Source organism: Haliotis rubra, unplaced genomic scaffold (assembly GCF_003918875.1).
Source record: "Haliotis rubra isolate DU_JTF1 unplaced genomic scaffold, ASM391887v1 Scf471, whole genome shotgun sequence".
Lineage (NCBI taxonomy): Eukaryota > Metazoa > Mollusca > Gastropoda > Lepetellida > Haliotidae > Haliotis > Haliotis rubra.
In genome coordinates this window covers 450,440-475,731 of record NW_025767159.1, presented here as the reverse complement: position 1 = coordinate 475,731, position 25,292 = coordinate 450,440, and the positions used below count along the sequence as shown (strand labels likewise).

Sequence of the window (25,292 nt, the reverse complement as noted above, 5' to 3'; positions counted from 1 at the left end):
CAGATCCCTGTATAGGCACAGGAAGAAATGCTCGTGTATCAGTTGGTAGTAACTGCCGCACGTACTATGAGTGCGTCAATGGAAGAGTCAGAAGTGTCAGCTGTTGTCAAGAGTCACAGATACTTGTTAATGGTGGTTGTATAGCCAGTTCATCCAGTCAATGTAAAGACGTGTGCTTGTACAATAGAGCCCAAGGCATATCTGCAGCCCTTACGAACACAAAAAGTAAGTAGTTATAACAATCAAGCATCTGCTGTTGTCATTAGCAGTTTCAGGTTACGTCCTGCTTATGCCCTGTTCAACATACATAAATGTAAGTTACCTGTTGATTGCAACTTAAAGTTAACATGAAATCAGTCAGTGACACAACTCGATGTGAAACCAACAAAGCAATGTGGTGTAAGTAACAACTGTAAAAATTAGTAAAAGTTTACTAATCACTACAGGTATTACAGTAGAATTACAAATTAAAAGGGAGCATCATACAAAGCAATAAAGGCATAGACGGTAATAGTCACCGTACTGCAACAATGGTCAAGTTTCCAAAATTGACTGACTATCCACGATAAGAATGATCCCGAACCCCCTGTGTCAGAATATAGTGGTAAGATCCATCGGTTGTAATATCATGCAGTAGCTTTCAGAACTAAATATAGCAAATAGCTTTATATATGTCTTTCATTGGCAATCTCGTGAATGAATTTTCGATTTGAACAAGAGAGAAAGAGTTCCTTAATATGACATGCAACCAATCCTTTGTTGCTCAAATTGAACGAAGCTTGCAAGTCCAGACAACCAGACGCTTATCATATCCACCCAATGACATCAGAAGTTAGGAAAAAACACCTCTATTCATCGTTCTGAAACACGTTCGACTTGTCCATGCCTCGGAGAAAGTGGCTGACGGGGAGCAGTAGGTATGCTTCATTCTGGTATTTCGCAGCGGGATGTTGTTCGTTGATTCAAAGTCCAGAGAACATCGCTTGGCACTTTGGGCCACGCTTCCAGAAAATGCATTAACTTTATAGCCCTCCCCATAGTGGCCGCCAGCCAGTAACGGCCGAGCGAATCCAAACAGCCACTTTAGGCACAGCCTGCAACCCTTACAGCCCATACCTTACCTAGCAACACTGGTGTACGTACATAGGTTACGCGTCTACGGCATCCGTGGAAGACACCGAGCTCCAATGATGCAGATAATATTTGCGATGGGGAGCACGTGGGTGGAGAAGAGTTCTCATCACCGATGAGTCGCGTTTTATTCCTTCACTGAACTGAATACAGGACACGTGACTGCAGGTGCACAGGTGAAGATTACATCAGGCCATGTTTTCTGGAAGGAGGTCTTTTTGTCGTTTTGGGGCGTCATGATAAGAAAAAAATTATTATTATTATTTTTAAATACGATCAATCGTGATCCAGGGCTTGTTCCAATACATCAAACTTTTGCACTGGCGAAGGTAGAGTTGCTGCCGTAAGAAATCACCAACGGAACGTACACGATGTGCCCTAGCATGGTCCTCCGTGAAGTCTTGCCTTGTGTTCAGAGGATGGTCATCGAAATGTGATCCAACAACTCTGTCGGGGATGTCAGTTATGTATTGTTGTCCATTCAGATTGTGCCTGATCGTCAGAAAGTCAAGTTCAAATTCATGTGGGAGGCACCCCACACCATCATTGAACCAAGATATACCGTGGTGCATTTCTGCGGGGAAAACACGAGCTGGTCATCAGTCACGAACAAAAGAAATTGACTTTTGCCCAAACAGTGGACCCTTTCCCATTACGATAGGTCCAGTGACGATGAGTTTGACGCGAATCTGCTCGTGCTGCTTTGTGCTCTGGGGATGATAGCGCACGACTGATAGATCCCTTTTAGCACGCCACTTGGCATTAAAAGATGAAGTCTTGCGGTTCGGGTAAGTGCTGGATCCTCCCTTGTAGTGGTCACTCGTGGTCGACCTGAACGCTGACGGCCGTTCACGTCATTAGTTGCTGATGTTTTCTGGCCAGCATTCTGCATACCAATAACGTGCCATCTTTAAGTTGTCAATAATTATTGAGGACGCCGGATAAATAGCTAAATAAACAACGAAATGATCAGATTTTCCAAGTTATCGAGCTATGAGAACAGATTACTGAAACTTGATATTTGCTTAATAACGCATACATTTAATCTCGCCTTTGGTTGCACATATCTAAAATCAATGCATGGTGCGCACGAAGGGTAAAAGTAATCATACAATCAAACATAATCATGACATGGAGATAAATTGCTATGTGGGGGTTAAAATTCATATATGTTGCTATTGTATATATTGTTCTCCATTTTGGGGTTCTCAAATATTTTGAAATTTTACATTTAGTAGTTGATAATATGAGAGAAAAAAAACACGCCGCCCGTATGAAAATAATACCAAACTAAATCCCGTAACCCACTTCAGTTTTAGGTGACTTGTAGTATGCAATGACTGAGTAACAAATAAAGTACATGTTCACACCGAGCCACTAACATCGCTGGCAACGTGGCCTTTAGCTCCATGTACATCAAAAGGCAAAAGACTACTTTAGTACAAGCAGTGTATAGAGGATAATCTGTACTGGTCAGTAATGCATCAAGGTAGCTTGTGATATCCCTCTAACACATACTCCTTATGCACTTGCTGTTAAATTCTTCCAGGAAGTATGTATTGGTTTGTCAATTACAAGTATTGTCCTTAAAAATTATTTAATGTATTTACCGTCTGTCTAAGGTAACTGCCAGGAATCAGGATACCGAGCTCTCTCTACAAACAAGACTATGTACGAACAGCGAGTGAGCAATGATTGGATACGGAGACCCTGTCCGACAAACACTGTTTTTTCTGAAGCTGAATGTACCTGCGTCAGAGACAATCGCACCATTGTAGATTCAGGTATGGACTGGCTGACTTAGATGTGGTGCATTTCGAGATAAGACATGTGAAATACTAGTAATTGGCTACATAAGAGGTTAATTTTAGCCGAGCATGTAGATGATCTGCTGAATAGAGTAATCTACTTTGACATGACAGACCAAAAGTGCACACATTTACGTTGCAGCTGGATCGCCCTGTTCGACTTTTGCATATATTCCGTTCAGAACTGACACTCTGGACAAGTCTGGTAATGAACGAAATACGATGGCAGTCGGCGTTGAAATTATGTTTCCCGGCTCGAAAGGATATGCTTACTTCTCCCCTCCTTCACACATGGTCATCTGGTCAACCTCGAATATGGACTTTGGTCATTACATAAAAATCACCTTCCGTTTTCGGCATGATTCCTCAAACGGGTCTGTAGGACATTACACAATAATGGGAAACTGTTTCCCCGGAGACAGAAGAGGACCAAGCTTATATATCGGCAGTCTCGTCGGGTATAACAAATCCATTGTTGCCAGTTTGGACACCAGTGTGGACGTCAACGTAACAGACCTCTCGGTTAAGTATGATGTAAGTAAATGCTACCATATCGTCTATCAAGGTTACCTGTAAGTAATATATGTCAGTGTGTCTGTTGTACGAGTAACGTAATGTCTCTTTAAAACGACGATTACACATTTCTGTTCATATATCCACATAACATATAATGGATTGTATGTACGTATCATAACCAGTACAGCTGTAACCTTTTGCAGGAAGGATGGCAAGACGTGACTGTCATATATGATGGAAATACATTCAGTCTCACTGTTGGCAATAGGACAGAGAGCATTTCAAGGCATGGTTAGTTCTTTAAAGGACACTTTCATGATCACTATATGTAATTCAAAATTGCAGCCCGTAATATATACTATTTAAATGAAACCTAACTCTGACTTTTAAAGTTTGATTAAAAAGGTAGATAAAAAAGATCATGACACCAGATTTGTACGTCGGTGCACCTACTTCATGAAGAAGAGCCAATGTTTTTTAAAAGTATAGTTTCGATTTGTTTTGTGCGGCAAATGCCAAGTGTATTGTGATTCATTTACGGCTTCTATCAAATTGACACATACAATTACAATTTATAATAGCATTCTAGCAGCATTTCCTTAGCTATTTTCCAAATACCTCACACAGAAGGATAATAGGTGGTACAGACCTAATTTAGCTAACTCATGATATTTCGGTGCTTTCATAACCTCTGAGAAAGCACGGGGAAGCCTGTGTTTAGTTCTTGTGAAGATAGATAGCTCCGATGTTCAATATTTCATCTTGTAACGTTCTGCCAAATAAGTGTACCTTATGCCTTATTAATGAATAAATAGACCTCAAGATATGCGTTGACATCAGTTACGACTGTATAAAGGTTGATGATTTCTCATTTTAGGCTATATTACTAGGCGGCAGACTGCACTCACTATCGCTCGACCTTCTCGGCCACAGGATCGGTACCTAAAAGCATGCCTGAAAGAGGTAACATAACCACGATTACTCTAGTAAGCTCTAACTCCTGTGGGTATTCTTCAATCCAGTTACCATTCAAGCTTTATTCTTTGTGTTAAATATGTAGCATAATCAGTGTTATGAGTTGAGTGACTGCTTGTTTAGCTTTATCATAGTCCATGTGTATCAGGAAAGGTGCTGGTGTTGTTCTATATACAAAACTGAGGTTGGCTTCAACATGTAAGTTTGCATGCATGAAAAGCAAGAACGTTTTTGCAGGCATTTTCACACAAGCGTACATAAGTAACACAGATATGGTCATTCGAGGTCTGACGTTTGATTCATTCAACAAGTACTAGTATATTCTATAGAAAAAGGAGGTGAATTCAATGAATAGGTGTCACAAGTGTTGATAGTTTATATCTTTGTAACAGGGACATTTTAAGGAGATCAGCATTTGTCGTTAAACGTCAGTTTACTGTATATGTTGTTAGACGATTGTACAAAGCGCCCTGCATCACGTCATGTACCACAGAAAGTTAAACTCATTAATGTCGCAATAATCAGCCTCTAATTTCAAGCCAATCACGGATTCGAAGAGGCATACTCCTAATGAAGCAGCAATGTCATTTTGATTTATCCCATACATGTATACCGCATTGCTGCGCAAATTCACTGAGAATGGTTGGTGTTTGTAACGAAGGCGCCGTTATCCTAGACATGCTCGATGGGTGACAAGTTTGAGTGTTGGTCATGTTAATATGGACAATACGATCCATGTGTGCTCTTGCGATCCTAATGAAACACAAAACGACGTCCGTGTCAGCGCGCACACGCACGCGATTGTTCTGTCTGATGTTAACAACATGTAAACGCTCATTTCGTATACTCCACGCTTTGTTGTGGTTGTCAGGGAAGTCCAAAGTAAACCTTGATTCATCCGAAAGCCTAATGTTTGCCCAACAGCGACTGATCCGGTGCTGCCACTCTTGACGCCAGCGACGTCGTGCGGTAATGTGACGGCCTGTTAATCATGTGATAGCATGTGGAGTTTGGCATGCAGCTTCCATCTGTTCAGCTAATAACAAATCGCCTGTCTACTCACCTGTAGATTTGTACTAATGCAAAGCTCTCAAATTTATGAGACAGGTCCTGATGAAACGAACCGATGTCAGTCGTCAACGTTACTGTTCCAACTCCCAACATGCCACCTCCATGTAGCTACATCGTGACAGACGGTGCATGTATAAAAAGCGTTTAAATGAGATAAAATAATATCAAAACATTTTGGGTGACTATTTGTGGAGAATCATGTTGTATGATTGTATAACAAAAAATGGTAAATGTGCATAACATAAAATTGCATAAAATATAAGTTATTTGACAAGTAAGTAAAATAACCCTAAATAAACATGTAGCAAAGCCCTTTGCATGAAATTTGATGTGACGTATCGCGTGTGGCACGTGCACAATGAACTTACTCACATTTTGCATCTTTTTCGACACATGAAGTTGATTATTCTCTAGCCTCTGAATGTTGTGGAAAACATATTAATTTCAACCTAAACTGCGCATACATCATGTCACGGCTTACAGAAAATCAGCGTCTCCGCAGCGTGGGTATGCTGAAGATGTAATACCCCAAAATGAAGTAACCAGACATTTTGGTATCCATCGAAACACGATCTCATCTCTATGGAGACGGTCTCAACATAATGGGAACACGAGAGATTTGATTCGGACCTGCCGTCTACGCGTGACATCAGCAAGACAACCACTTTCGGCTGACCCATCTAAGGAATCGATTCCAGACTGCCAGTTTGACTGCTTGGACCATTTCTGAGGGAGCACAACATCCGGCCCCGACTGCCTGCAATACGTCCATTTTTGCTGCAACGTCACCGAGAAGCAAATCTTGCTTGGTGCAGACAGCATCTACGGTACATGAGACAAGATCGTGATGATGGTTTGTTCACTGACGAGTCGAGATGTCACCTGGACTGCTCAGATGGCAGATGACAGCATAAGTTCACAATTATCATCCCCATATAGTTTCGCTTTCGGACACCGGCCCATAGCAACCAATTATGTAAGGAAAATATGTGTACATAGCAGCGCGTAGGCAGTACGAGTAATTTTAACAAGATGTTCTAAGCATAAATGCATGATAAATACACTGAGATGTGTTTTAAACTGTATCATAATTGTTAGTGGTCATTAACAGAATGAAATTATGAAACAATGGGTTTTCTAGGAACTTTTGGGGGATATAAGTTTGTCTCAAATCTATAAATGCCTTACACAAGAACATGAAATGAAGTTTATCCTCAACGCTTCCATTTTTTACAAAGCTTACAATATCTTTCTTCTCTATAGACACCTAATGTCCTTCCTTTTTCAATTTCCAGTGGTAATACACCACATTTGAAGTTAGTTTGTATTTTGGAAAAGTCAGAGCTTTCAAATATCTCTCTGGTTCAAAAATTGTTTTGAAAGTACGAAAGGTTAAATGTTTTGATGACGATTCGAGTCCTCCTATACCATGCTCAGATAAATACGTCTCTTATACTTTGTGAAAATTGGTTTTAAAATACATCATTATTTTCAACGCCCTTATTCTACCATAGGAACATGAAGCCGTAAGAACATAAAACATTTCTTACAGCGATTACCCAGTTGTTTTCCTGGATTCATCACAGAGAAGAAGGATATTGTAGGCTTTTTTTTAACACTCGGGCATTGTTGTTAATTTCAATATTTAATCAATCTTTATAAGTATAAGTATACAAAGGGTCAAGCCACACTCACCAAGAACGACATGGGATTAAGTTTTCTTGCTCACTTGCAAAAAATTCGTGCAAGCAAACATGTTGTCAAATTTTAGTATGACCCCCGATTTCGCAACCATAGCATAATACACGCAAAACCTTAATATAAGAAACGCCGAGTTCCAGCTAGGCTGCTCACAGGCGCTTCACATAGTCCTGTAATGTCAGTTTGTAGTACCAGAACACATCATTTTGAGGAGAATAGGTGTGTTTTAAAGTAGCGACGGAAAGCCTTACAGAGGGTGCAGACTTTAAAGTAAGAGGAAGTGTGTTCCAGAGATTGGGGACTGCACACTTGAAAGATCGATCGACTAATCTACTGGTGGATCTACTGTTAACAAGGAGATCTTTATCCTGTGATCTCAAAAGCCTGGAACGAGCATGTTTGGTCAAAAGTGACGACAGGTATTTGGGGGAATGGCAGTCTTCAGAACCTTGTAGGCGATGGTCAACAGTTTGAAGATGATTCGCTTTGGAACAGGAAGCCATTGGAGCTGTTGGTGTTATATAACAGTTTTAAATATAATAAATATATAAAGAGAACATAAGTGGACGCATAACGTAACCCTGTTTTAGTCAAACGGGACAGTAAAAAACTCAGAATACACTCCGTTGCTTTTGACTCAAGCAACTATACTAGCCACATAAAGAAACTGCATTGTCAAAATATTATTCCAGTTGATAAGTACGATAACAATGTCCAAGGTACATATAAACTTTAATGGAGGGATCATGAGACCATAACAAGTCGGGAGAATTTCAATTGAAAAGTCAATCACAATGACGCCACGAGTCCACAAGCGGGACAGGGGTCAAACGACCATGTCACAAGCTCAATAACGGGTATGTCCACCATCGGCATTGAGAACAGCTGTGCATCGACGCCGCATAGAGCCTATCAAACGTGCAAGGAAGGCTTGTGGGATGTTACGCCAGATTCTCTCACGTTTTGTTGCAAGGTCAAGGACGTTATCTGGCGGATGAGGAAGACGGCGTAGACGTCGATCCATCTCGTCCCAAACATGCTCTATCGGGGAGAGATCCGGTGAGTTTGCAGGCCAAGGCAGTAAGTCAACGTTGTGGTGTTGCAAGAAATCCATAGCAACCCTTGCCGTATGAGGGCGGGCATTGTCCTGTTGGAATGTTAACCCAGGGCCATGACGTTGCAGAAAAGGAATTGCCACAGGTCGAAGAATCTGATCCCTGTAGCCCACACCAGTTAAGTTGCCCTGACAAATCACCAAAGGAGTTCTTTGGCGTGCTGTTATTCCACCCCAAATCATCACGGAACCACTAACAAAGCGATTCCTCTCCAAGACACAGGCCTGTGCATAACGTTCTCCAACGCGTCTGTAGGCACGTTGACGTCCATCACTATGGGAAACAACATTTCTCCACCAAAACAAGGGTCTGCGGACGTGATTTCGGCACCACATTCGGCGAGCTTGTCGATGACGTTGTGTCAGGATAGGCCGTACGGCGGGACATCGTGGTCTGATCCCGTGATGACGTAAACGTTGTCGAACTGTGTTGGGGTGGATACGGCGAAGTCCTGGGATGGTTCGGGCAGTCATCACTACAGTCTGAAACCTGTGGCGAAGATGGGTCACCCTTATCCATCTGTCCTGTCTTGGCGTTGTTACACGTGGACGTTCAGAACGTGGCCGATCGATGACGTCATTTGTGTTCTGGTAGCGTCTCACCAGTGCAGAAATGGTGTTCCGGTGGCAGTGGAAATGTGCAGCCACTTGTCATTGAGACATTCCACCACGGACCATCCCAATGGCCTCATGACGTTGTGCAGACGTGAGCCTTGGCATGCTATGCGTTTCAATAGCCGTTTAATTTTTTGAACGATCGCAAGGGCAGGGGTTGAGCTGTCCAAAGTCACAGTATTGTGTGGCATTCATTTGCTCTCTTTCTCTTTCCCGGAATGCACGTGCAACAACGTATTGCACGTCTCAAGGACTGACCCACTGACGTCACGGAATGTGGCATGTGCATGCATCTTGGATACATGTCACTAATCTCTGAGTTTAAATCCTTATGTGTCTACACAGGTTTGATAAATTTAGATTTTAAATTTGTGTATGCACAGTTTCTTTATGTGCCTAGTATACATTAGAATATATATTCATGATAATTTGTAACACCTTGCCTCTCACCCCAATTCTATTCAATACTTCCCATGATTTTGCACGTTTGACAGTATCAAATGCTTCATATAGTATACCCGTTTTCTACCCGATAATCGCGCTTAAGAAAAAAAATACATGATCTGTTGTTGAGCACCGGTCCCTAAAACCAGCTTGTGATTCTACTACTTTATCATATACACTAACCCACGGAGTAAGTCTTCCACACATTTTCGAAGTGTATAATTTCCCAAATGTACTCATAAGGGATATTCCCGATAGTTCTTAGTGTCTCTCTCTCTCCCCTCCCCCCTCTCTCTCTCATGCTTCGTGTTCTTGGAAAGCTTCTTGAACACGTTTTTACTTTGGATTTAATTAGCAAGAACTTCCTCATTATTGCTATCGTGAAATTTATGCCGACAAGAATACTAACATTTCGTAGCCACTCTGCAATCATCATTAAACCACTTTAGTTGTCATAATCTGTGTTTTATTTTTCGTACAATCAGCAGACTGTAGAAAAATGTCATTCATATTAAATGTACTGTTTGTACTATTTCACCTTGTTCGATAAACGTTGTAAATGGTTAAGACAATGAATCGATGTTTATACGTAGACATGAAATGAACAGCTCACAACATGACTCCTTCCATGTGTACTTAAAACCTGGCGACTGTATATCAGGAATAGACGTGTACCTGTGTATGTCTCTAGACATCTCCAAAAGCAATGGGTAATGATCCGATTCAGTACGGTTTGAACCGAAAAGTTTGAAATTAGTTCAAATAAAGACGATGACAAAATTAAATAATCAATAATACTGCACTCGTTGCGTGAAGCATACGTAAAATCTCCCCTAGTACTGTCATTAACACATCTTCCGTTCACAATATGCATGTTATTGCCTATACAAAAGTATATCTTAAACTTTTAAGTTTAACTTTCTACCAAATGCATTTACAACAAAACCCCTTGACACATGTAGAGAATCACAACCATCTTCACAAGATGTGGTATAGACCTGTCTTTTTTTAATGTAAATATTACGAATGTCGGCGAGAAAAATATTTGGTACAACTTCGAAAATTGTATAAAGGTCCACTAACATTAGAATCTATTTTCAAATCAAGAAACAGTCAGGTAATATATTTCACTGCTTTATTTCAAACAAGAGCTGGATCCATTTGACCATTGTACATCGATTTATACAACTCTATAACTGTATCATTTCTGGTGTCCCCCGCCGTGATGTTGCTGGAATATTGCTAAAAGCGGCGTAAAACCAAACTCAGTCAGTCAGTCAGTATAACTGTATTATAAGCCACTAGGCCGATATTACGCAAATAAACTGTCTTTCTGTCTTTCTTGACGAATTCGCCCCAGTTACACGGATTGAGTTCTCCTCGGAAAACCAATCTGTCTCGGTGTTGTGCTGATTGCTGATGTAGTATAACTGAAGTTGAATGGCTTTTTTTTTTATGTTGAAGCCGAGTCAGCTTGACTGGTGATCTTTGTATTCCTGTTGTTATGCTTGGCACGAAACTGGAACACACCGGGGCGCTGTGGAGCGTCCTTAACGACGAGTCTACCTCTTCGATAGAACGCAGTGTTGTCATCCCGCCGGACTTCGCTCTACTCGGACCACTGACGTCGTGTCATATATCCGTTGCCACACGAATAGTTTTCCTACGGAGTTCACGCTTCAGCAAAATAATGCCCGTCCACATGTCGCTCGTGTTGTGACAGATTTCCTGAGATAGCAGAACATTCCAGTACTACCCTGGCCAGCTGTTTCGCCGGACATGTCCCCTATCGAGCACGTTTGGAATGAAATGGAGAGACGTTTACGTCAAGCCCAGAATCAGCCATTGACGTCAGCTGAATTGGGACAAACGTTGGTTCAGACACGGTACAACATTGCCCAAACTTTCTTCAATCCTTAGTGTCGTCTATGCATCGTCGTTGTCAAGCCTGCATAAACGCCAATGGTGGACACACAAGATACTGAATTTGTTAACTGACATGTGACACCACGTCTCTTCAAGGGCGTGTCGCGATGCCTTGTGTCAAATCATATAGATTTTGATATTATTATGTCAACGGTTAAACAGTAATTAAGGAAAACATTACAAATCATGTTATTATCTTTATACATTTAAAACTGGCAGAACATCAAATAATGCACAGTTACTTTATATCAGTGGTATATATTTCATGCAAGCATTTTTTTCATGAAATCAACAAGAAAAGATTAAGGTTGATTCTAATTCTGATAACTGAAGCATTTTCAACAATTTTCATTATTCTTTCCTGAAACTTCGTTGTGGGCCACAGGTTTAATTGAATACAAATCCATTGAGTTGTGTTGGCCTTCCTCCTTACGGTCTACCCCAAATCTGGTCTCGACGGACAAGCGCGGGAAACCTTTATAATTTTTCCTTCGGGTACGTTAGGTTATTCTACAGTCGATCACATCTTCACATTGTTTAACCTTTCAGCACTTCTAAAATGCCGAAAAAAGAAACTATACTGAGCATTTGTGGATTTCCCAAAAGCCTTTGATAACGTTTGGCGCGTGGGCCTTTGGCAAAAGCTTCTGGCAAATATCCCTTTTTAGTAAATGTTTCCGAGTTATACACAACATGTATAGAAATATAAAATATTGTATATTATGTAAAGATGGTTTTACGGACTTCTTTCCCTGTCGATCCGGCGTACGCCAAGGAGATAATTTATCACCCACATTATTTGCTATTTTTATGAATGATATTGACATGTCTTTGATAAAGATTTCTGTAAAGGTGTGGAGCTTAAACCTAAAGATTTTAATAACCGCCTCCGTGGTGTAGTCGTTAGAGCGTCCGCCCGGGGAGCGGAAGGTCGCGGGTTCGATCCCCGTCATACCAAAAGACGTTAAAATATGGTATTTGTTGGTCCCTACCTGGCGCTCGGCATTAATGGGTACAACAAGGACTGGTCGGCTCGGAGTCAGTATAATGTGTGTGAGTGGGGCATTCATGCTTCACTGCGGCATGGTATCTCAGTGGGCTAGCACTATAAAACCAGCTTAAGTCTGGGCTAGTACAAGCAGTCGCACATACACATACACACGCATGCACGTCGTCATATGAGCGAAATATTCTCAAGCACGACGTAAAACCAAATTTCACCTCACCTCACCTAAAGATTTTAATGATAGGTTAGAGGATATCAGCAAAATGTTTGTATTATTATATGCAGACGATGCAGTTCTCTTGGCTTCAAACCCCAACGATCTTCAGCAAATGTTGGATTCTTTTCATACCTATTGTTCCACATGGAAACTTAATGTCAACAAAAGTTTTAATATTTGGCGGTTCAAAGAAAGATTACAAAATCCCATTTAAAATTGGAAATAACGTTCATGACAATGTTCAAAAATACACATATTTGGGCGTAGTTTTCCAAAAAAGCAGAAGATTTACATTAACAAAAGAATCTGCTGTTGAAAAGCCACAAAAGCAATGTATTTGATTCTTAGCAAAGGGTCGGAAACTGCATCTTACATACGAAGTACAATTACGTCTATTTGATTCCAGGTGTTGCCGATTCTTCTATATGGTTGTGAGGTTTGGGGATTTGAAAATACATCATTATTGGAAAAAGTACATTTAAACTTTCTAAAACAATTAGCACTGTTAAGAAAAAGCACCCCAAACTGTATGTTGTATGTGGAGTTTGGTAGATACCCACTTGCAATTGATGTGAAATTGAGAATTATTTCGTTTTGGGGTCGACTTTTAACAGGTAAATCTTCCAAATTATCCTTACTTATCTTTAAATTACTTTTTAACGACATGCATTTTGGAAAAAGTAAGCATAGATGGATAATGAATATCAATCATACCTTTGACGAAATAAGACTTAGTTATATCTGGAATTCCCGAAATTTTCAAAACCGGAATAAACTAATAAATACAATTAAAAGTAAACTAGAAGATGCGTATAAGCAAGTGTGGTTTCCTACGGTAGCGCATTCATCAAATGGTATCTTATATAGCTCTTTATTAAACTCAGATTTAAGGTTAAGTAAATATTTGGATATTTTAAATGATAAGTGTTCAAGGGCAGTGTTACGTTATAAAACAGCAAATCATAACTTACCGTTTGAAACAGGCCGTTGGAGCCAAATTGATAAACGTGATAGATTATGTAAACTTTGTAATGGTAACGACATTGGCGATGAATTTCATTATGTATTTATTTGTTCTCACTTTATAAATGCAAGAGTTAAATATTTAAAGCCATATTTTTATACCAGACCAAATGTTCATAAAATGTATACATTATTCAAAAGCAATAAGATAGGTATTCTCAGAAAACTCGCTTTGTTCTGTATTATTATAATTAATATTTTTAAGAATCGTCGGTAAGAATAAATCATTTAAATATTCCTGTGTATGTATGTATGTATGTATGTATGTATGTATGTATGTATGTATGTATGTATGTATGTATGTATGTATGTATGTATGTATGTATGTATGTATGTATGTATGTATGTATATATATGTTTATATATATATGTATATATACATTGTTTATTCATCTGTATAGATATTGTACATAACTTTGTGGATATATATATGTATATATGTATTTGTAACAGAGATGTAACCTCATATGCCGCTTTCTGCGGCCTGAGTTAAATAAAGTTCAATTCAGTTCAGGTGAACGTACTCTGGGATTTCGGGGGAAGGATGGGTGGGCCCTTACCTCAAATGTTAGAGGTAGTATTCTAAGAATTATTATCATTGATGATAACTAGGAAGGGAATTTTATAGATGTCAACGTTTTGGAGTATTTACTTACTCCTTCATCAGGTGAATGAATGGTATGAGGCAGAGAGCATATATATATGTACATGTAAGAACAACAAAAGTAATAAGACAACTGGAGGCATAACAAGGTAAGCCAACAGTTAACTGGCTTTGATAGGTGATTGGCAAACGACAAATGGAAGGCAATACTTAACGTTTAATTAGCGCTGATAGGTGATGACAATGGACAACTGGAAGCCGAGACTTAAATTGAAGGCAATCTCAAACAAAAGGGTTAACGGGAGGCAGCGGGTAATATCACTGAAACCACCTTCTTCTCAATCAAAGTTAGATTTCACCACGTAAAATATTGAATGTCAAGGTCATCTACGGCCGACAAGTGAGTATGATTGCCGATGATTTTGGAGAAAATGCCTGCTTACTGTCGAAGAAATGATATGTAGATATTGCAATCAGCTTTTATATCCGTGGAATGTGGCTGCCAAGCGAATCTAGCCCTACATAGGTGCTGTCAACGTGGCTGGAATTAATAAACGAATTTAAAAGGTAAGTTTTCGCTGTCTTGGCTAATCAATGATTTTGGCTTGGAACTGTGGAGGTAGCTGTTTTCGGTTAGTTGTGGTGTATAACTTTTGAAATAATGATCCGATTGTGACCATTTATAGTTCATTTTGTAGGGAAATCATCTAGGTTTCGATTTGTAGGCCTCGGCGGGGCCTGAAAAATATTTTACGTGGTGGTAACTTTGATTGAGGAGAGGGTGGTTTCGTCGTTACATCCCTTTCCTTTTATATAGTAATAGGGTTGGGTCTATACACCTATACGTCTTTCTAACGCTGTTTCTAAGCGAGACACGCCCCTGTGGTTCGGCCATTATGTTGCTTTGCAGACTGTCCACCAGATCGCAAAGTTCTCTGGTAAGATCCATAAGTTCTTGAGAATAATCTGATGCCTTCATGTCTCCCAGATGAACTCCTCTGCTTGTGAGGCATCTGTGAAGAAATAGCGATCTGGCAATAGCATTCTGAATGACATCGTGTGTAGGACGTTTTTGGTGTTCATCCACCAGGCGAGGTCCCTGAACACTTGGTCTGTTGGTGTCTAGTTGTTGGTATCGATGATCATTTATCCAATGAAAGTGCCTGAGATTCAGACGGCCTCTGCATAGATGCTAGTGTTCCCGATAGTGACATCCATTGCCTCAGAGTGTGTTGAGATTGTTGGAACTTTGATATTCTTGTTATTCTTGCTAGCGTTCCAACGGTGTACAAACGATACCTTGATGGTTGTCAAAAACGGACCCTATGTATCTCTGTACTTTCTTGGGTTGCAAATCCCGAGTTTTCTGGATGCACCAGGAACCCCAATTTTCCAAAGAAATCCGTCGACTTTTGGAGACAGGAAATTGTCGAGCTATCCGTAAATTCTGACTTGCTGTCGATGGAGTCATGCCAGAACTGGGTCTGTTTTCATCGGAAATAGCCACGGAACTATTGATATTCCAAATGGTAGGACGCTGAATTGGAATAGTCCGGATGGAGGGGCACGTGGAGTTATGCAGATCTTTGGAGATTGTCTGAGGTTCCATACGGACTCCATCCGAGTATGGACTTTCTCACATTTGCCATGAAACAGCTAGAGGCTTGGAGAAGAGCATACTGCTGAGTGTCAGGAGATGGCTTCTGCGATTGAGATATACTCTGGAACCTTGACTGCAAATCCCTGGAAGCCCTTGTCTAGTGAATGAGATGATAATGGCAAATTTCTGCTGTCTGTAGCATAAGAGTCCTTCCCTTCCCAATAGACGATCAGGGTATTTCAAGGAGCTGATGCATCGGTTCAAAGCCTGTTACAATCTCGGCTTGTAAAGACGACTGTGGTATTTTTTAGTTATTTCTAGTCAGAACAATTTGACCCTCTGGCCGCTCGGGTTCTGCCGTAAGTTCCTTGCGATCCGACAACTGCGATATTGCATCTGTGAAGAGGACCTCTAGAGCTGCAGTCTTATGCACTAAAGTGTAGCATGTTGAGCCGACATTCCACTTCTGAGCCCAACGACTGTATTTTCGGTCCTGTAGAACGGCCTGCCCAGGAATGTCATAAGACGAGGTAGCAGTATCTGATGGGTTATGGGTCACAGCATGCTCTAGTGCGAAGAACCTCTACTGCTGGAGCTGTTAGAACATCTGCTTCCTTCCCGGTCCGTGCGGTCCATGAATTTGTGGCTGGTATCTGTGCACGTATCGCATGGCTGGCGTTGTCCCTATGGCCCATGGTAACGGTCTTTGCAGCCGGCACGGTCCGTGTGGTTGGTGCGGACTGTACAGTTAGGTGTGGACCGTATGGCTAGGCTGGTCCATGCGGCTGTTGAAGTCAAGTTGACTGTATGGTTAGTCTGTGAAGCTTGACTGGTCCGTGTTGCTGGTGAGGTCAGGTTGACTGTGTGGTTAGTCTGTGCAGCTTGACTTGTCCGTGTTGCTGGTGAGGTCAGGTTGACTGTATGGTTAGTCTGTGCAGCTTGACTGATCCATGTTGCTGGTGAGGTCAGGTTGACTGTATGGTTAGTCTGTGAAGCTTGACTGGTCCGTGTTGCTGGTGAGGTCAGGTTGACTGTATGGTTAGTCTGTGCAGCTTGACTGGTCCATGTTGCTGGTGAGGTCAGGTTGACTGTATGGTTAGTCTGTGCAGCTTGACTGGTCCATGTTGCTGGTGAGGTCAGGTTGACTGTATGGTTGGTCTGTGCAGCTTGACTGGTCCATGTTGCTGGTGAGGTCAGGTTGACTGTATGGTTAGTCTGTGCAGCTTGACTGGTCCATGTTGCGGGTGAGGTCAGGTTGACTGTATGGTTAGTCTGTGCAGCTTGACTGGTCCGTGTTGCTGGTGAGGTCAGGTTTGACTGTATGGTTAGTCTGTGCAGCTTGACTGGTCCATGCTGCTGGTGAGGTCAGGTTGACTGTATGGTTAGTCTGTGCAGCTTGACTGGTCCGTGTTGGTGAGGAGGTCAGGTTGACTGTATGGTTAGTCTGTGCAGCTTGACTGGTCCATGTTGCTGGTGAGGTCAGGTTGACTGTATGGTTAGTCTGTGCAGCTTGACTGGTCCGCTGTTGCTGGTGAGGTCAGGTTGACTGTATGGTTAGTCTGTGCAGCTTGACTGGTCCATGTTGCTGGTGAGGTCAGGTTGACTGTATGGTTAGTCTGTGCAGCTTGACTGGTCCATGTTGCTGGTGAGGTCAGGTTGACTGTATGGTTAGTCTGTGCAGCTTGACTGGTCCGTGTTGCTGGTGAGGTCAGGTTGACTGTATGGTTAGTCTGTGCAGCTTGACTGGTCCATGTTGCTGGTGAGGTCAGGTTGACTGTATGCAGCTTGACTGGTCCATGTTGCTGGTGCAGGTTGCTGTTGGTTAGTCTGTGCAGCTGGACTGGTCCATGTTGCTGGTGAGGTCAGGTTGACTGTATGGTTAGTCTGTGCAGCTTGACTGGTCCATGTTGCTGGTGAGGTCAGGTTGACTGTATGGTTAGTCTGTGCAGCTTGACTGGTCCATGTTGCTGGTGAGGTCAGGTTGACTGTATGGTTAGTCTGTGCAGCTTGACTGGTCCATGTTGCTGGTGAGGTCAGGTTGACTGTATGGTTAGTCTGTGCAGCTTGACTGGTCCGTGTTGCTGGTGAGGTCAGGTTGACTGTATGGTTAGTCTGTGCAGCTTGACTGGTCCATGTTGCTGGTGAGGTCAGGTTGACTGTATGGTTAGTCTGTGCAGCTTGACTGGTCCGTGTTGCTGGTGTAGGTCAGGTTGACTGTATGGTTGAGTCTGTGCAGCTTGACTGGTCCATGTTGCTGGTGAGGTCAGGTTGACTGTATGGTTAGTCTGTGCAGCTTGACTGGTCCATGTTGCTGGTGAGGTCAGGTTGACTGTATGGTTAGTCTGTGCAGCTTGACTGGTCCATGTTGCTGGTGAGGTCAGGTTGACTGTATGGTTAGTCTGTGCAGCTTGACTGGTCCATGTTGCTGGTGAGGTCAGGTTGACTGTATGGTTAGTCTGTGCAGCTTGACTGGTCCATGTTGCTGGTGAGGTCAGGTTGACTGTATGGTTAGTCTGTGCAGCTTGACTGGTCCATGTTGCTGGTGAGGTCAGGTTGACTGTATGGTTAGTCTGTGCAGCTTGACTGGTCCGTGTTGCTGGTGAGGTCAGGTTGACTGTATGGTTAGTCTGTGCAGCTTGACTGGTCCATGTTGCTGGTGAGGTCAGGTTGACTGTATGGTTAGTCTGCAGTGCAGCTTGACTGGTCCGTGACTGCTGGTGAGGTCAGGTTGACTGTATGGTTAGTCTGTGCAGCTTGACTGGTCCATGTTGCTGGTGAGGTCAGGTTGACTGTATGGTTAGTCTGTGCAGCTTGACTGGTCCGTGTTGCTGGTGAGGTCAGGTTGACTGTATGGTTAGTCTGTGCAGCTTGACTGGTCCGTGTTGCTGGTGAGGTCTGTGCGGCTGGTGAAAGCATCACCATAACTCGAAAATCAGGTATGAAGTCATTGTCCATGACTTGTATGGACCGTTCATGATATAGAGCTCATGACCTTGTCAGTCGTAGTGACCCACATGGTCCGTGTGGTCTCTATCACCATCACGGCTGATGTGGTCTACACGGCTGTTGTTTTCACCATGACTTAGGTTCGTTGAAAACAGCGAGGGTTGATCAAAGCCGTGAACTGGAGATGTGCTGTGCAGGGGTGACTTCCCCACCATGGTTACTAGGTCACTAGGTAATTCTTCTGCATGGGTGATCGTGACTGACGGCTCTGATCTTGACTTAGCCTCTCTTCACAGCCGTCTAGTTGGAGGAGGTGCCGACTTTTCTGTTTGAGCTAGGGTTGTCAGTCGCTCTGATAAATCCCTTATCAGATCCATTGAGCGCTGCTGATAAGGCTTCTTTTGTTACCAACTTCAGCTCACGTGTGGCAATTAACGGTGACCGTGCCGACAGAGAAGATGTCAATGTCCCCCCGTGTCCGCTGGAGCCTCTGCTGCTCTGTCCAGTATATCAGCTGTGATGATGAACGTAGTTGTCAGTTGTTCTTCGCAGGTCTCTTATCCTGACCCTTCTCTTTCGCCATGGCATATCTTTCAGAGGCTACTGGTGATAGGGTGTGCAGTACACAACCCTGTGCACTAAAAGAACCCACTCATCTGATGGTAAATGACCAGATGATTGACACACGAACACGTGCAGACACCTAGTTGCAGTATCATTGGACAAAATACTGCGACTATATGTCACAGTCCACCCAGCTGCAAAAGGGTACATGAGGATGAGGCTGTGTGATAACTCGCTGCCCCTGACAGACTGCATGAGTTGAATACTCCCCATGGAGTTGAGCTGGTTAATAGAATTCCAGAAAAAAGACATCCGTTGATAAAGGGAACACTCCAGCGCCTTGAGCATGTACTAGTTGCGTGGATATGTACGATATAGAAATATCCTATAAAAATAATAAATTTATTACAATTTTAATCTGATGGAGAGGAAGAGATATATTCAGTTCCTTTAGATTTACGCATCGATTAATAAAATCAGAAAACTTAAACCTGGGAATTTATGAACAAAATTAACAGAACAAACAAGAATGTGTTCATGTGCGTCACAGGAAAGATTTAGCTTCCTGCGCTTGTCGGAGGAGACAACTCCTTCAGATAGTGCTTGGGAAGACTGCTAGGAGGAAGGAGGACACAACTGAATGGATGTTTCAATTTCTTTATTCAGTTAAACCCGTGGATCAGAAATAAGTTATAGGAAAAGGTGTAATTAAGTGTATGGGCGGCGTATTCCTAAGGATACTACAGTGAAAGTTCTTCACAATATAGTCACTTATGTGGATCGCTGGTACGCACAAGATTTTACTCTGTCTCCATTGTTCATGCTCCAAACATTACTACGTTTCGGTTCTGCATGACAGCGTAAATGTTTTATTCAAAACAAATTCCATGTTATTGTTGCAAATCTAGATCTTTAAAATACCGCTCAATACAGGCTTTTGTCCACTCCTCTCTGTCAGAAAGTGACCTTTCCTCAACAAGTATAAAATGTGACGAAAATCAAGTTGGGTGTTTACAGGAAAATGTACATTTACGAAATATATACACGATACTTACTGTTCAATGTTTACTGATGGACCTTAGGACAGAAGCAGGCGCCAGCGTCCTCGGATACTTGCCAGTCCTCTTGAATACAAGGCAATAGATCCATGTTTACAGCTGGAACAACGTTAAGTTTTTCAACCAGCTTTGGTCTACTTTCAATGACAGTCTGCCATGTAAACATTTTATGTTGGTACTGATTCCCCCTGAATAATGTAAAATTGACTCATTCATTTATTTCAAATGCTTTGAATCATTATCATGATGTTTCAACTGACTGATTTTGCATAAGCCTTGGTTTGTTGATCAGCCATAAAGGCATAGAGGGTAGCAAAATGGCTGTGTATGCAGAAAACATATCGCACAACAAATCCGGGACACCAAGTTATATAATTGCAAACTTCAAACAACACCTGTATCAAAAATCAAATGCAAAATAAATGAGACGCCCAAATAAAAATAACAAGCTATATCGAAGTATCCCAAACATTGCTTACATATACTCGTTTTGTCAGTTCATATTTCAAGAGGTCATACTATGATAATGTCGATATCGTATAGACAAAAGGTGAGCATCTATGTACCCTTCCTGCCACGATTTCAATCAGCGCCCGAAAATAATGGAAAGGTGAAAGTTTTCCTTTTCATTGTTATTTAATGCTTTGTAAATATGATGAACTTGGATATATTAAGTGGGTGTCTTTTGTTCGATTTTGTTGGATAATGCAGGAGATTGGGGATGATAGAATATTCATTCAAACTGAGATTGAGGGATGTTTTACTCAAGATTGGTTTACTTATATTTCTGCTTCATCTAATTTAATAATGTATTGTACTTTTAAATCTCTCTTGCAACCTGAATACTATTTAAGTTCAATTCAACCATCAAATTTAAGAAAGGTTTTAGATGCTCAAATGATTTTAGAATCAATAGATCTAGATTATCCAACGGGTTGGATTTTATTAACGCTTTATGTCAATTTTGTATGGAAGGGGAAGAGGATGAATACCATGCAATGCTAATGTGTCCATCTTGTAAACAACTTCGTAAAAGGTATTTACCTGAATATTATTACAACTACCCATCAGTCCATAACTTTTATCCTTAATTACTACACATAATGATGAATTGTTATTTAAGCTAGCTCTTTTTGTGAAAATACATTGTATGTACAAGTTTAGAAATTCTATAAACCTCTAAGCGCTCTGTTGATTGTGTCATTATAAATGATATGTACTATTGGTCTCATGACCAAAACATACGCAATAAACACTGTTCTGTTCTAATCCGTTTTGGTCAGTTTTCCAAGGACATGGATTGTGAGATATTGCATTGTGCTATGAAGGCGGTGCCTAGAAAATTTAGAACTTGTAAAATTTGCATGTTTTGGAGATGTACATGTTAACCGTCAATGATCTGTTTTCAGTTGAGAATATCAACCTGCTGAACTGACTCAAAACAAAGACGTGTTTTCCTGACCCGGTGAACCTCGGTACTGTAGCAGGGATATACGATTTAGGTCAGGGTAATATTACATATGGTCTATAAAATATGTTTTGCATACACGAGACTGTTCATTATGACCCTTACTGGCTATGTGTACCACGATTTTATAATCCAAATAAAGCTCTTGTGTGAACTGATGACGTACTTTGTTGTCATAGAGAAAGTGCCATGATTACTATTTTGATTATAAAATCACACTAATAAATATATCTTGTCATATACATAACAGCAACATGTCAACAATCCAGTTATTGATACTGTGATCCACAATCGTGGGTGTACATGATATTGCAGATGATGTACGTACAGCTGTGTGCAAGCTTTCTACGAAGGGAATGTCGCAGAAAACAGCAATCTACCGAGCTGATGTCAAGTGACTTGTTTTGGTTTCGTTTTGTTCCCTCTACTTTAAATTCAAATAAAAGAATTGTGAGAGTCCAATAAAGATTGTTACTTGACATAGCCCCAGTGATGCAAAAGAACTCACAATGCGATTAAATCCATGAAACCCAACCAACAAACACTTACCTCTCACATTTTTCTTTTCTTATATGCTCTATCGCCGGATATCGATCAATCTTAAAGTTGACATTCTGAATCCTTTGGTTCCAAACCAAAGTCATGGCCATGGTCATGGTCATGGTGTGAATACGTGCATATAGTCTGAATACTCATGTATCGGAAGATTGTGATTTTAACGCGGAACACTGCTCAGGTATGTTTCCATTTGTTCATGCTTAAGCTTGAAACAACAAATGGAGACGAATGGTCGGTTAAAAAATAACAGATATTTGCTTTTCCCCAAGCTTTTTAATGCCCCAGAACCAAACGAGTCTTATGCTTCGATTACTAACACTACCAAAGACACTGGCACTTTCTCACATTCAAGCACAGTGATCTTCTTTATCTCAGGAACAATCATCATCACCACAGTACTCTCTAAAATCTCAATCTCAAACAAACTGTAAAAGTCTTACCACTTGTAAAACCCTGAACTCAATAAAAACACAATGGCAGAACCTTTTACACCGCACTCAGCAATATTCCAGCTATATGGCGGCGGTCAGTAAATAATCGAGTCTGGACCAGACAATTCAGTGATCAACAGCATGAACATCGATCTACGTAATTGGGATACGATGACATGTGTCAACCAAGTCAGCGAGTCTGACCACCCGATCCATTTAGTCGCCTCTTACGACATGCATGGGTTACTGAGGACCAACTCTAACCCGGACCTTCACGGGTGAGACGTGGCCAGATCACATCATCGCCACATCATCTTCTGTATTAGAAGGTAACATCGTCCTGTCGCTACAGATAAACCAGTAGTTAAAACCGGCCTGTATTTTATTGATGGTGCGTATGGATTCGTGCTCATCTCTGATTCTGTTTCGTTCTGTTCTCCGATTCGTTAATCAAGATGTTCTCCAGAACGTTTATTGTGAAGCCCTGGAAGCCCTTGTCTAGTGAGGGAGATAATGGCAAATCTCTGTTGTCCGCAGCGTAAGAGTCCTCCCCTAGAAGAGTAGAACGGCAGTAGCGATCAGGGTATTTTAAAGCACTGATGGTATGGTTCAGGTCCTTTATGATACTGACTGAGGCAGTTTGCGCTTATGTCAGGCCTTGAATAATTGAACTTCTGACTGCTTTATTTCAGCAGCGAATTCCTTCTGCTCTGATACTGCGGTATAGTATCTTGAACGAGCACTTCTAGGGCCGCAAACTTGTCTGTCAAGGTGTAGCTGGTTGATTTGAAATCTGTTGCTGCTTCCAGTCTGCATCCACAACGCCTTGATCAGCCATGCCATAAGTCGAGGTAGCAGTATCTGAAGGGCAATGGTCCGAGCTAAGCTTGTGCCCCATGCTGACATTAAAACTGCTTTAACTGTGGCTGGTCATAATGAATGTCTTTTCGAGTGTCTCGGTGGCGCACACCCTGTCTGAAGAGCATGTGCAGTCCGTGCCGGTTATCTTCTGGTTGGTGTGGTCCGTGCGGCTGGTCTGGACCATGTGACGGATAAGGTCCGTTCGGCTAGACTGGTCAGTGTGAGTGAAGAGGACCGTGTGGCTCGTGAAATCCACACCATAAATCCGTTGAATAGCAGGTTGCAAGGGGATCAAATCATAGGCCATGACCTGTGTAGATCTCTCATCCGGCTCGTGCTGCAGCATCCAGGCCCTGGTGACGCACACGTTCAGTGTGGTTGATACCATGGTCTATAGGGTGGAGTTCCCACCATAACTTTGGTGCATTGAAGACAGCAATGGCCGATCTTCGTTGTGGTTGACTGGGGAGGGGCTGACCCATGGTGACTTCTCCTCCGAGGCAATAAGGTCACCAGAGTATTCTTCAGCCAAGGTGATCGTAGCCAAGGTGATTTTCACGGTCGGTTAGATGGATGGGGTGTCTAGGGGGTGCTCTTAAGGCCTCTTCTGTTAAACTTTCGGTTCAGGTGCAGCAACTAAAGATGATTTGAGAACCTGCGTAACAGGAGGGACACCGAGCTCACCCGAGTCCACCAAAGTCTCCACTGATCTATCCATTTATAATGAATTGTATTGATGGTTGCTCCTTCATCAGCTTCTTATCCTTACCCTTCTACAGGAAGGTGATTCTTGAAAGTATGACAGTTCTACATAGAATGGCAGAACAAATTAAATGACAATGAAGAAGGGCAACGGCAACATAATGAAAAAGCAGTAATTACAGCAAGAGTGATTGAGTGAGTTTAGTTTTACGCCGACTCAGCAATATTGCAGCTATATGGCGGCGGTCTGTAAATAATCGAATCTGATCCGGGCAATCAACAGCATGAGCATCGATCTGCCCAACTGGAAACCGATGACATGTGTCAACCAAGTCAGCGAGCCTGACCGCCCGATCCCGTTAGTCGCATCTTACGACAAGCAGGGGTTACTGAAGATCAATATTCTAACCCGGACCTTCACGGGTCAATTACTGCAAGAAGAACAATGCTGAAATTATACACGGCTTCACCAATGACCAAGCTTCCAAATACGTCAATCCTGGGACTCTAGGGTTTTAAATTGCTCGTCTTCATGAAACTTGAGATGTGATAATAGATTACCAACGCAAGAGGTTGCCCCCTTTATATTCAGAACTTTCAAGCTGGGTCAGAATTCTTGAATGTTCTGGATGCGTTACATCCTTCCAGATCAGTCAAACCCCAGTCTAAATATAGTAACCAGCACATAACTGCCCTGTATCAAAACAGAAGCTATGTAACACAGTTACTGCACTGAATAACAGTGCCTCATAACAATACCAGTGAAAGTCAACTACAGCTGTCTCAGCAAAATTCAGAAATGATATCTTGAAATGGTGTAAAGCTTACAAAATCAAAAACAATTCATTTTCGTCGTAAACATACACTTCTTAAGGCTCTTCAGTTATAGTTAGATAATACTACAATAAAAGTTGGCGGAAGCCAAATGTTAGAGGGATGATATTTGACTGACA

At 41.8% G+C, this 25,292-nt stretch overlaps 1 protein-coding gene across 1 annotated transcript; it reads left to right on the top strand.

Annotated features, from left to right (window-relative positions):
* Window positions 1–91: 91 nt before the first annotated feature.
* LOC124290717 (asparagine-rich protein-like) lies at window positions 92–21,917 on the top strand. Its single transcript, XM_046727522.1, has 6 exons — window positions 92–225; window positions 2,754–2,915; window positions 3,082–3,473; window positions 3,659–3,746; window positions 4,333–4,418; window positions 21,729–21,917. The coding sequence occupies exons 2-6, from the start codon at window positions 2,801–2,803 to the stop codon at window positions 21,747–21,749; spliced, it is 702 nt and encodes a 233-aa protein (XP_046583478.1). The 5' UTR covers window positions 92–225; window positions 2,754–2,800; the 3' UTR covers window positions 21,750–21,917.
* The last annotated feature ends 3,375 nt before the right edge of the window (window positions 21,918–25,292 follow it).

Coding starts and splice junctions, on each gene's coding strand:
- LOC124290717 (XM_046727522.1), top strand. CDS start 2,801: ATGTACGAACAGCGAGTGAGCAATGATTGGATACGGAGACCCTGTCCG. Junction 2,916..3,081: donor TCGCACCATTGTAGATTCAG/GTATGGACTGGC, acceptor TTTACGTTGCAG/CTGGATCGCCCTGTTCGACT. Junction 3,474..3,658: donor ACCTCTCGGTTAAGTATGAT/GTAAGTAAATGC, acceptor AACCTTTTGCAG/GAAGGATGGCAAGACGTGAC.